The 12,801-nt window shown below is 38.2% G+C and overlaps 1 protein-coding gene across 1 annotated transcript; it reads left to right on the forward strand.

The window, feature by feature from the left end:
- The first annotated feature begins 256 nt into the window (after positions 1-256).
- LOC149257561 (uncharacterized) lies at positions 257-1,813 on the forward strand. Its single transcript, XM_089379933.1, has one exon. It carries the CDS (start codon positions 257-259, stop codon positions 1,811-1,813), a length of 1,557 nt encoding a protein of 518 aa, XP_089236059.1.
- The last annotated feature ends 10,988 nt before the right edge of the window (positions 1,814-12,801 follow it).

The following is a 12,801-nucleotide window of genomic DNA, read 5'->3' on the forward strand; positions in this document are numbered from 1 at the left end:
ACTAAACGCGTCACTGGACCATGAATTGTACTCGAAACACTGCCAGGAATTCGTTCCTGCGCCAAAAGCCGTCAACAAAGAGGGGGGCTTATTCAACGAAGAAGCCCACGGATTGACCTTTTACCACGCTTCATACGAGGGAGGAGATCCGATCTTTAACCAGAGTGACCTCACACGGTCGAATTCCGTCTCGTTTTCCGTCTCTGATCTGTGGCAAACCGAGCGGGAAGACGTCTTCCAATTCAAGGGGCGTTTAATGGTTCAAAGCAAGAGGTATGGAGCAGCTGCTATCAATCGTCACTTTCAGAGGCCACCGTCCCATTTCAAGTTCGCTCGCCCGCCGCGGTGGATGTCGAGAGGTCGAGTGTTGGTGATCTTTGCAGAGGGTTTCTACTCAAATTCATCGCAAAGGATATGTATGCTTGGATTGGGTGAGAGGTATTTTCTGAACGGTTCTTCTAGGACTTTCTTGGCTTCTGTTAAGTTTTCTTATTCCAAAACGAGCACCCTTGTGAGTGGTTTGATCAATGGGACTGTAGAGAGCTTAGATAAAGAGAATTCCTTCGAGCCCATATCAATTTATGCAATGTATGATGGGTTTTATGAGTACACTAGGGTTGAGGATGCCAAAAGGGTTTGTTCAGTCAGGAAGCCTGATGTTTTGGATGCCAATAAAGATATCTTGAAAAGTGGCACTCTCTGTAATTTGCGCTGGTTGAGAAGGCCTCTAGATTTGGTGTGGAACCGTGAGTGCAGTGGAAGGGATTGTAGTCCATTCAATGTGAGTGATCGAGGATCGCTTCCGAACAGTATGTTGATTGAGAATTTGAAATGTACTCCACAAGGGCAAGTGCATGGGTTTTTTCGATTCTCCAATCTATGGAATTCAGGCTTGAGGTTTACCTTGCCAGAGATCATGTTGACTGGGGAGGGTGTATTTGATGCTGAAAAGGGTCAATTGTGTATGGTAGCCTGCCTTATTGAAAATGGCGGAAGAGTATTGAAGAAGCTTTCTGAGGAGGATTGTGGTATCAGCATTTCAATGCAGTTTCTGACGACTTTAACCGTTGTGGATAGGTATATGGTTGTGGGTCATGTTCAGAGCCAGAAGGGTAATATTGATTCTATGTATTTTAAGAATTTTACATTCAAAGGTCCTGCTGGAATCGATCGAGTAATGGGAACTATCATGAATTTGCCCAATTTGCAGTACAAGTATACGAAACTTGACCAGGTGAGGAAGGTTTGTAATAAGACATTCGCGGAAGGGGAGATGTCTTTGGTAAAGAATCAGGTAAGAAGGTACCCAGATGGGTCCTCCTTTGGGGATCTGGGTTTTGATGTTTCCGTTGAGAATTCTGGGAAGTGGAGAATGCAGGGTTATGCGTATCCATTTACCGTTGGAAATAGATACGAGAGAGATTTGCAGCTTCGCCCCTTAGACAGAGTTGTTGCGACACATGGATTTAATCATGGGGGTGGCCCGTTGAATGTCAGCTACAATTTAAAATTTAGGATGCCCTTTCGACAGAAGTGGGACGAAACCTCTCAAGCCACTGAATCGTTTGTATATTTCTCTTCTATATCAGCAGAGGGCATATATAATCCTCTAACAGGATTGTTGTGCATGATTGGATGTCGCCATGTTGGCTCATCGGGGAGGGACATTGAAGGTGATATGGATTGTCAAATTCATATAAAGGTCAAGTATGCTTCCTTAAATCCGGAGCAACATTCTAAAGAGCATATTAGTGGGACTTGTCTCTCTTTCACTAACGGCTGCTGTCATCTATATCCAACTCGTGCATGTTAGGAGACATCCAAATGTACTGCCATTTGTCTCTCTGTTGATGCTCACTGTGCTCACCTTAGGGCATATGATTCCTTTGTTGCTCGACTTTGAAGCATTTTTCATGAACCAGAAAGGTAAGAATGTCTTGCAATTGGGGGGAGGGTGGCTAGAAGTGAATGAAGTTGTAGTTCGAATAATGACAATGGTAGTATTTCTTTTGCAACTTCGACTTCTTCAATTAGTTTGGACTGCCAGGCTTGCTGTGGCAGGTGAGAAGACTGCATGGTTCTGGGAAAGAAAGGTTCTCTATATTTGTCTGCCTCTATATGTGTTTGGAGGTCTAATAGCTTGTATTGTTCATTTGTCTGGGGCATCACATTCTAACAGCAGACATTTCTTTCAGAAGAATACTAAGCATGCTCTCTGGCAAGATTTTAGAGCTTATGCAGGCCTCATCCTCGATGGTTTTTTGCTACCACAAGTTCTGGGAAACTTTTTCTTTGACATAAAAGATATAATATTGGTACCATACTTTTATATTGGAATCACATTGGTACGTTCCATTCCACATGCATATGATGCATACCGGGTTATTCGGTATATACCACTGTATAGCAGTTCTTACTTCTATGCCAATCCGGACTTGGATTTCTACTCGATTGCCTGGGATATTGTGATTCCTTGCGGAGCACTCCTCCTTACTTTGCTTGTTTTTCTGCAACAAAGGTTTGGAGGCAGGTGTGTTGTTCCTCGGAAATTCAGAGACAGAGTTGAGTACCAGAAAATTCCTATAGTTGATGGGTGATATGTAGTGCAATGCTATTCACAGGATTAAGATAATACAAAGACCCAAGGCTTTTGCTGTATGTTATCTATTAGGACAAAGTGCAAGGGATCGCTAATATTGAATGTTTATTTTCAAATTTCTATTGCACTGTGGTATGTAACATCTCTTGTAAATCTGTTTAAATAGCTTCTCTTAGTCGATATGCAAAAGCCTTGTTGGAAACATAGGACTGGCTCCTTTTATGAATCAAAATAAATGCAGTGCAGAAGTAATTTTTTTTTTCTGAGTACTGTGTACAAACCATGTTGTATTAAGCATCTGCTTGACTGACGATTCTTGTCAATTGGTGTAGAAAATCCACGAAATTCTGATCTGCTAATATGAACAATCTGAAATAAAATTACTTCTCACATAAACACAAAAATTCTCTACTAGATGCAGTGGAATAGGAACAGAAAAAATAACAGTCACACAATTCAAAAACACAGAATTGTCTAGGAAACCTGTTATCCCCTGGATTGAACCTCAGGCTGAAGGAAGACAATGCTAGGGTAACCACAAACCATGCTTAGCCAAGTGGCTAGCCCTACTAGGCCGGGAGAGGGCTCTCTCCATAAGGATCTCAGCCAAGATGACTGGATTGGGAAAAGGATTTTAGGCTAGGTATAGTAGCACGAAGTTTTGATTTGGATTTTGAAGGGATTTTGTTGGATGAGGAGGAGTTGGACAGTTTAGGTCTAGGGAATTAGGTCAAAATTGCAGGGTGTTGGGGCAAGGTAGGCATAAGTTTTAGCACTCTAGGGCTTGATGGGTGAGGTGTTTAAGACTGGTGAGAGGCTAGGAAGAGCATGTGATTATCATGGATCCTTCCCAAACTGTAAAAAACATGAAATGGTGAATATTTTCCCAAAATAGAGCACTGATGTAATGAATTCTGCCTATCAACTTGAAAGCATTCACTTAGAAGCAATGGAATGATTAATGGAATAAACAAAACATACTAACATATGATCACAAGAGGAAAAACTGTATTAAACTCCATACCACATGGATCCCATAAAAATAGTTGCAATTCTTATTAATCTCCTGCTAAACAGCTACAAAATGATGTACAATCAAGGTCTGAGCATCCAGCTGAGTCCAACCCTTTACAATGAGAAAGAAGAAGAATATATAGACATTGTTTCAACCTCCTCCCATCCTCAGGGGTCGAATTCCTAAGATGAGGAGGTAATCTAACCAACACTGAACAAGAAACTGGAATCTAGGCATCCTAACAACTTGCTTCTAAAAGTGAGGAAACAACTTAGGAGTCCTTGGAGCGACATGTCCCAGCAGTGCAGTTTCCTCAACTCCGACCCCAATCTGACCTGATGCCACTACAACAGAGCAACTCCCAGCGCCAATCTAACCTGATGCCCTTGCAATAGAGCAACATGTCCTGGCCCCTATCCGACCTGATGCCCCTGCGACAGAGCAACATGTCCCAAGGTGCAGTTCCATTAACTCTAGGCCCAATCCAACTTAATGCCAGAGCAACATGCCCTAGGAATGCAGTTCCATTAACTCCAAACCCAATCCGATTAACATGTCCCAAAGGTGCGGCTCCATTAACTCCAACCCGATCCCAAAGCAACATTATTCTGTATTAAAGATCCTCTGCATACATGCCAATGAAGTCTTTGTTGCTATTTTGTTGAACACATATCTAACCTGTCCTTTGGTAGCAATTCTGCATGCACCATTGAAAGAAGCTTTTGGATGTAGGGAATTGGTGATGCAACATATATTCATTATGTGAGTAATAAGGAGCGGAACATAGAGTTTCCCCAAAGAAGTTGAGGAAGATGAAGCCCTAGAAGAAATGCTTATCAAGGCATTCATGGATTGGAGAAGCCTGTCAAAGATGGAAGCTTCTAGCTACTTAGGGTGTTTAAACTCCCATGAATGATTTATTGGATTGGGGATGTCGTAACATTTTCTTGGAAAAATAATACAGTCAAAAATTTTGAGCTTTTCCAGAAATCCACCAGCTTTATTGGCTGTTCTTATTCTCATAACAATTGGTATATGGCCGGAAGATTTTTTCACTATATTCTTTGCATCATAGTCGAGCTGTATTCAAGATATTATAGGGTTGTATTACTCAACGATTATCAATGGCATACCTTAGTGTTAGTACTATGATGGGCATTATCACCTTTTGTGATCCAGAAAACAGGTATGCTTATATAATTACTACTATTTCAGCTAGTGTTTTGGATTTCAGCTCCATTGATATTCTCCTAACACACCTTGAAAGGAGCCATTTGTGGTTATGGATAGCTGATAACTCCCCACCTGCTATTAGTTGGCTTTTAGGAGCTGGTTTGAATACAATCAACTGGGAAGGTGTTAAAGATGAGGTTCTTTCCTCTCATTGATGGCAGGCAAAAAATTCCTCGAATGCCCTTTTCTAATCTCTTCATATTGTAGACATAAAGTGGAAGCAAAAGCACATGATCCATGACAGGCACTACACTTGGTCCAACAAGTAAAACAAAGTTAAATTTCTCAAATGAATGAAATTAAAATTCTACAAGGGTTTCTGAGACAGTCCAACAAGTAAATCAAAATGGCCTTTTGACAGGAGATAACACTATCTGAAAAGCACAAACAGATTACGATTCAGCCATCAGTGAAGGTTTGCCTCCAGCTGTCCTCAGTCAAATTTTGAAAACAAATTTTTACACTTGTTCTTTCTCTCCAGTGTAGCAGCAAAAGAGTGATGAAAATTGGCCTTTGCAGGGCGATGACTGAGCTAATTCCGGTGAAGTGTTAGCTGTTGGTTTCTTCAATTTAAATTTTAGTTGGTCTTGTGCGTTGAGATTTGCTTCCACTTGGTATTAGGTTTGTTTATCTCCTTATTTTTCCTAAAATTTGTAATAAGATGCAGTGTTTTGATGGAGTAGTGCATATAACAGAGCATGTGGGAAGAGAAGTTAAAAATTATTGGCATACTGTACATCTATACTATGAAAGTATTAAGTAATATTACAATATTCATAAGGACTATTAAAAGGACCACTTAATATAATTGTTTTTTTGCAAGAAATGCTAAGGTAACAGAGGCTAAGGAATATAAAAAAGACCATTTAAAGGTAATTGTTTTTTTGCAAGATATGCTAGTGTGATAGAGGACAATCAGTTGAGAGACGGAAGAGATGCTGTAACCTGGGTTGGTTCCATTCTGAATTCTTTCCAAGAGTTATGGGTTCTTCTGCTAGACTGAAATTGTACTTACCTCTTTGGTCTTCTAGAGGGTTCTCAACCTTCTTCTTGATTCGTGAGGTGATGATGGGAAAGCTCCCTTGTATTTTGTAATAGTTCTTATGCTACCTGCCCACAACCTCGTATATCTGTTGTTTTTTTTTTCAAAAAGAAAAAACAGTACCATCACTATTCCTTTAGGAAATAAAATGGTACATATAGGAAAACAAGACAGAAATTGCTTTAAAAAAACTTCACAGAGAAATCTTAATGGAAACTGCCAAGACCATATGGAACCAACAGTAGTATTTCATTCGTAATTCAGGATTACTTCAGCACTGTTCATCTTCAGTGCCCAAACAGTGAGGATGAATGTGTTTCAATTGGCACAAGTCTCTCCAATAGAGAGTAGGGTAATTTTTTATGAATCGGAGCAAAAATGGAACGAATAACTTATTCTGGAGTCAAAATGGCTTGAAGCTTACAAGAACATAGTAGATCCTATTTGGAAGGGCTCAAGCACCTGTCCTTTATTCAAAAATTTTGTAGTTAGTATAGCATTAGTCCCCAGCTGGGTGTTTTGTACATTTCATTTGGAAAAACGTGCAGTGACTATAGGATTTCTGTATTTATTAAATTCTCTGCCTATCTGATGTTTTCTCTAAGTTGGTGACGGTCATTAATTTCTTTTTGAAGTTGAATCTCAGTTATCATATTTTAGGTTTTCGGTGTTCAATTACATCGGCTGTAATATACACTATATTATTTATGAACAGTGGATGAAAGATGGCCAAGTGGTTGACAGAAAACCATGCCTCTTCTAATCAAGAAATTAAGAGACAAATTATAGAAGCTCTCAATTTAGTGTCTACTCATTCATGGAAGCTCTCAATTTAGTGTCTACTCATTCATGGCTATATCATCAATACCTGGTATGCATGGAGGTCTTTAGTCAGTTTTTCAGTTCTTCTGTCACAGTCAATATTTTTGTAAGGTTGAGAGTTGTAGCCACAAGCCATTGGAGTGCAGGAAAAATTACTTAGAAAATGTGTAACTTACTTCCCTGTTCTATTGGCTGTGTTGAGTGGAATTTGTGTTGGGAATGTGCACATCATCCAAGGAATGATGGTCTCCCCTTAAAATTCTATAAGGGTTTCTGAGACACCATTGGGAAACCTTTTAAATGTGTGCTTGGAAGCTCTTCATCTAGAACCACTTGCAGAACAAACTAATGCAGGCATCATCAATATAAACCACAACTCGGCCAACAGGAACTCAATTAATGATCCCAGGCTAATCATTCTACTTTACGTGGCTTACAAGACTCCTGCAGAAGCATTAACCACAAAAAAATTAATCTTGAAAACTATCTAGTGGGCTGGAGAAATTCATCAAGAAGATCTACTCCTCAAGATTGATTTTGATAAAGTCATACACAGATTAAAATGGTATATTACTTCAGATATGATGACATGGATTGGTATCCTAAGGTCAAAAAAGCAATGAGGTACAACGTTGAGAAGCTAACCAATCAAGTTATTCTGCAATGGTTCATCAGAAAGGGTTTTCTTTGTCCAATAAAACATTTCATCGCAGCTAATGCTCTAGGTTAGCTAGAGTCAAGTGCAAATCGAAGGAATGATCATTATCAGGTGCCTACAAGATGTTTTAAAATCCACTTTGTAGATGACTCTGTGCTCTCTCTAGAATTAGCCCAATCTTTGAATATGATGATGTGTTGGATTTCGCCCAAGTTCGAGAAAGCAGTGAGCATTATGTTCACCAAAGCATCTGTTAAGTTTCAAGCTGGGCATCTAGTATTAAGAAACAAGTTACAACTAAATCATAATTAACAATTACATCTGAATCAAGTGATTTTTTATTCAAACATGGATGGCATAACAATGTTGACAATGTGAACATGGAAGAACTTCTACAAGCTGGTGTTGAGACAACGGCCAGTCAACCCAATGGCAAACTGATTAGGTTCTGATGGATGTGCAGCAATCACAAGCGGATAGACATTGCCACTGCACATATAAATCAACACAAATCCATTGTATAATTTTGCTTATTTATATAATTTTGCTTATGTATATTAGAGTTTTTCACAACATCCATTCAGCAAGATTGGGCTACCAACATCCTAGGCATTTAACACACATTGCATCTATTTAGTATTTACATTGAGAAAAACAAAGGCTTTTCATGAAAGGACAAAAACGTGAAACCAAAATATTAAACAAAAGGGATGGGATGGAAAAGGCACTGGAAACTAACAACCTCATAATGCAAAACTGGGAGATATAAGTAAAACTAAAAGCCAAGTTGCATAGCACCATCTAAGCAATACAACAAACAACCGTGACCGCATTGCAAGATGATCCTTGGCCAAGTTTGATTGATAAAACAGATTCCCCCCCGCCTCTGTGAGCTGCTAACTTCCTTAGTTGATTGATATAATACCTTAATATGGTTGCTCCTAGATCAAACTTACATTTGTATAGAAGCATTTGGAGGAATACAAATTGCAACTACTGACAAAAAGTTATGCCCTATCAAGTTGCAAAAAATTGATTATTAAATTTCAAGATGCTCTTGAAAGATGGACAGCAGAGTGGAGGAGGTTCCATCCTCTTTCTTTCTGATGCTCACGATTTTCAAGTTAAAATGGGCTTTGGCCAAGGGACCAACAATCAGGAAGAGCTTCTGTCCTGTAAAAACTTGATGCTTTTCACTCTTGAAAAGGGATGCACTCAGATTCATGTTTTCAGGGACTCTATGTTCACAATCAATTGTCTCAACAAAACACAAGTATGCAGGAACATATTATTCATGCCTATTCTAGAGGAAACCAATCGCCTCCCAAAAGAGGGCCTTGATATGGACCAAGGACTGTGGGTATAATGGAGCAAAATAATGGACAGGCCTATGAATTCTTTCACAGGCCTTACAGGGACATTCCTTTTGGGGTAGCAAGAGCATAAATTCCCACAATTTTCATATCATTGTTCTCTTTCTGTTTTTTTTCTCTTATCAGCCATACAGAAAGTAATTTTCTTGCTGGGTGAAGCAGCTTACTCACCTCACCTCGTATGTAATTAACAGTACTTATGTTTTTTGTTTTCAAGTTTCTTGTAAATGGTTGGATACTCCAATCAAAAGAGATCCTTTTATGAACTCAAACAGCAGTCTTTTTTTTACTCAAATGAATACACACAGGGTTTGTATATGCAGAATGTAATTTTGAATCATTTCTCAAATGAATGAAATTAAAATTCTACAAGGGTTTCTGAGACAGTCCAACAAGTAAAACAAAATGGCCTTTTGACAGAAGAGAGAACACTATCTGAAAAGCACAAACAGATTACGATTCAGCCATCAGTGAAGGTTTTCCTCCAGGTGTCCTCAGCCAAATTTTGAAAACAAATATTTACACTTGTTCTTTCTCTCCAGTGTAGCAGCAAAAGAGTGATGAAAATTGGCCTTTGCAGGTTGATGACTGAGCTAATTCCGGTGAAGTGTTAGCTGTTGGTTTCTTCAATTTAAATTGTAGTTGGGTATGTGCATTGAGATCTGCTTCCACTTGGTATTAGGTTTGTTTATCTCCTTATTTTTCCTAAAAGTTGTAATAAGATGCAGTGTTTTGATGGGGTAGTGCATATAGCAGAGCATGTGGGAAGAGAAGTTAAAAATTATTGGCATACTGTACATCTATACTATGAAAGTATTAAGTAATATTACAATATTCATAAGGACTATTAAAAGGACCACTTAATATATGTGAGTAATAAGGAGTGGAACATAGAGTTTCCCCAAATAAGTTGAGGAAGATGAAGCCCTAGAAGAAATGCTTATCAAGGCATTCATGGATTGGAGAAGCAGGTCAAAGATGGAAGCTTCTAGCTACTTAGGGTGTTTAAACTCCCATGAATGATTTATTGGATTAGGGATGTCGTAACATTTTCTTGGAAAAATAATACAGTTGAAATTTTTGAGCTTTTCCAGAAATCCACCAGCTTTATTGGCTGTTCTTATTCTCATAACAATTGGTATATGGCCCAAAGATTTTTTCACTATATTCTTTGCATCATAGTTGAGTTGTATTCAAGATATTATAGGGTTGTATTACTCAACGATTATCAATGGCATACCTTAATGTTAGTACTATGATGGGCATTATCACCTTTTGTTGCATCTATCACACAATGTTTTTAATTGCACCAACAAAAGTCATTGAATTGTAGTCATAACAATGCGAGGGTTCTGTAATGAATGTGAGGCATATATGTTCATAGAAATGAGATTGAACAGTGAATGGATGGGCAAGCAATATTCTCTTTGCACTTCGTTTTATGATTGTGATATTGTCAATGGAAACTAGATTAAACTTCCTCATTGGTCATATCAAAGATCTCCTAGGAATATGTTTTATTGCCAAATAGAAGTAGATATTCTATACTTTAATTAATTAGTCATTCACCAGTGGAGAGAACTCAAGGATGGATCTTCTTACAATCCTTAGTTTTGGTATTGAATTCACTGGTTGAAAGGGCATTTTCCAGAGGCCAATCATGATTCCGACTGCCATCTTAGTTACATTGCAAGGATTAAAGGATGACACATTTGTTATTTGTTTGTCTCAATTTGCTTAATTTTGAGAAGCTTGACAACAAGTTATAGAAAGGATCAAGAGATTTGCAGATCCACAAACCTTAGTAATTGTATATATGTTAATGTTGTATTGAGATATTGGGGTTCTGAAATTCAAGCTGGAGCTCACGTATATGGTACATTCTACCCAGCTTCCTTCTTATAGAATCTAGATCAATCAATATATCAAATGATGATACGCTTTTCCTATAGTGACTGCAAGTGTCTCTTTTATGTAAATGGATTTTACAATAAACTAGGACATTGCCTTCAAATATTTGAATGCAGATGCAAAAAATTTGCTTACAATGAACAATGACAGTGGGAGAAACATATCACCAGTGATATTTGATCAAACCAATAATGAAAATATGGCTAAGTTGTGAGCAAAGACAGATGTGTGGACAACCAGGGTCCAGTAAGATGAAATTAGTGAAGGTTGAAAAAAATGTAATATGCAAAGTCAGAAAGATAATGTTAGAAATTTACAATTGCAGACACGGTTGACAGAGCCAAGAGGTTCGTTTTTGCTGGGTGTTTAGGTGACCAAAATGCAGTATAAAAAGAGGATGAAGTCACTAGGATTAGATCCATGATTTTGCTGAGAATTTACCAACCAAGTCGCAACAAAAGGGAGCACATTTTTAGTTGGCAAGGCACCCATCAAATCGTTGTATTTAAGGGCCACGAAATGCCGTGGACAGAGGCACGATTTCCCTGGGGAAGCAGCAACCAAAACACAGTAAATTTTAGCACAAATTAGCCGTGGAAATTGGTAGGATTTCGCTTGGTAAAAGGTTCATTGAATCTGCTGTTTGAGGGGCCATTAAATGGTAGTGGTTTGTGCAATTTTTCGCGAGAAAACTGGAAGAGACACAAATAAAAACTATGTTCGAAAATAGCCAAGAAAATGGTTAACCTAAGAGGATCACAAATGTGCCAGAAATATGAAATTTTGTTCAAGTCAATTTGGAGTATGGTTTATTTGGGTTTCAAGTCAACTAGGAGTAGATTGTGAATTGGTGAAGCTCACCACCAGGGAACCACCCCCACGCAATTCCACTTTTGGTTTTTGTCATCCCACTTTTCAAATCTCAGCAGCAGACTGAGAGTGCCAACAAGCAAATATCCATGTGTTGAAAAAACCAAGCATGTCACCAAGAATCAAACACAAGTGTGTGCCATAAGTGCGCCCAGGAAAAGAACTTATGAATATCAAATGCACAACGCATCCAATAAAGAGATGAACACATTTCCATATATATGTTTTAAAAAATATTTTAGTGTTGGAACTTGGCAGGTTCATGCTTCTTCGTGAGACTAATATAAATGTACTGTTTCAACGTCATTGGTGGCAGATTTATGCAACATATTTGATCATTTAAGTTTAACAGATTTGCCTTTTCTTTTCCTACAAAGAATTTGCTCTTTATATGTGCTAGAGTTATTGGGATATTCTTTAGGAACTAGCATGCATGCAAATCTATATTTTTAAATCCCTAATTCTCATCATTTGCAAATTGTTCGTCTGCATCTATGCCAGAAGACAACTTAGCTTCAGAACGTTTGTAAGACAGAAAATGCAAATTTTAGCAAATATGGAGCTAATAATAAATGCCTTGTGGTGTCAGAACATTGTTTTCTTGGTTTCCTTTGAGCAATATCATTAGAGAGCCATATATTCTTCAAATTGGTGAGGGACCTTCAGCCCAACGCATCAGTGGCTTCATGGGATTAAATGTTCCTCTTCCAATGGTGGCAGATTTATTCAACATATTTGATCATTGAAATTTAACAGATTTGCCTTGCCACCACATTCATCTCCTCCAAATTCAACTGAATTTCTTAATGCTGTCTCATTTTCTTCTTGTAATCCTTCGGGAAAGCTTCCTATTTCCACCACAATCTAAGTGAAGATGGAATGGTAGCATTAAGAATTTCTGAAGTCAGTTTGCCCTTGTTTTCTTATTGCTTTGGGAAATAAATTGGGGTTTATTAACATATCCCTAATTATTCACTGCATACCTCTGTACACAAAGCAAGTTCGTTTGGAGGGGCATCAGTCTGAATACAAAGAGTAGTTTGCCCTTATTTATTAACTGTTCGGTTAGGTTAGATAAAGAACCATCTCGAAGATGGAAGCAGAATATTGAAGAAACCAGTTCTGTTTGTAGATTTTGGGAAATCCTCTAAAGACCCAGGATTCGGCATCGACTAGAGAGACAATTTATTTGATATGGTTTATAAACAAAAAGGAATGAGCTCATATAGAGATATAGCAATTGCTTTTTAATTGAGTCACTCAAATTCATGTTTCTTT

This window comes from Pinus tabuliformis, chromosome 6 (assembly GCF_031772625.1).
Source record: "Pinus tabuliformis cultivar Carrire ecotype Pingquan chromosome 6, CPIR1, whole genome shotgun sequence".
In the NCBI taxonomy this organism is placed as follows: Eukaryota; Viridiplantae; Streptophyta; class Pinopsida; order Pinales; family Pinaceae; genus Pinus; species Pinus tabuliformis.

Coding starts and splice junctions, on each gene's coding strand:
- LOC149257561 (XM_089379933.1), top strand. CDS start 257: ATGGTTCAAAGCAAGAGGTATGGAGCAGCTGCTATCAATCGTCACTTT.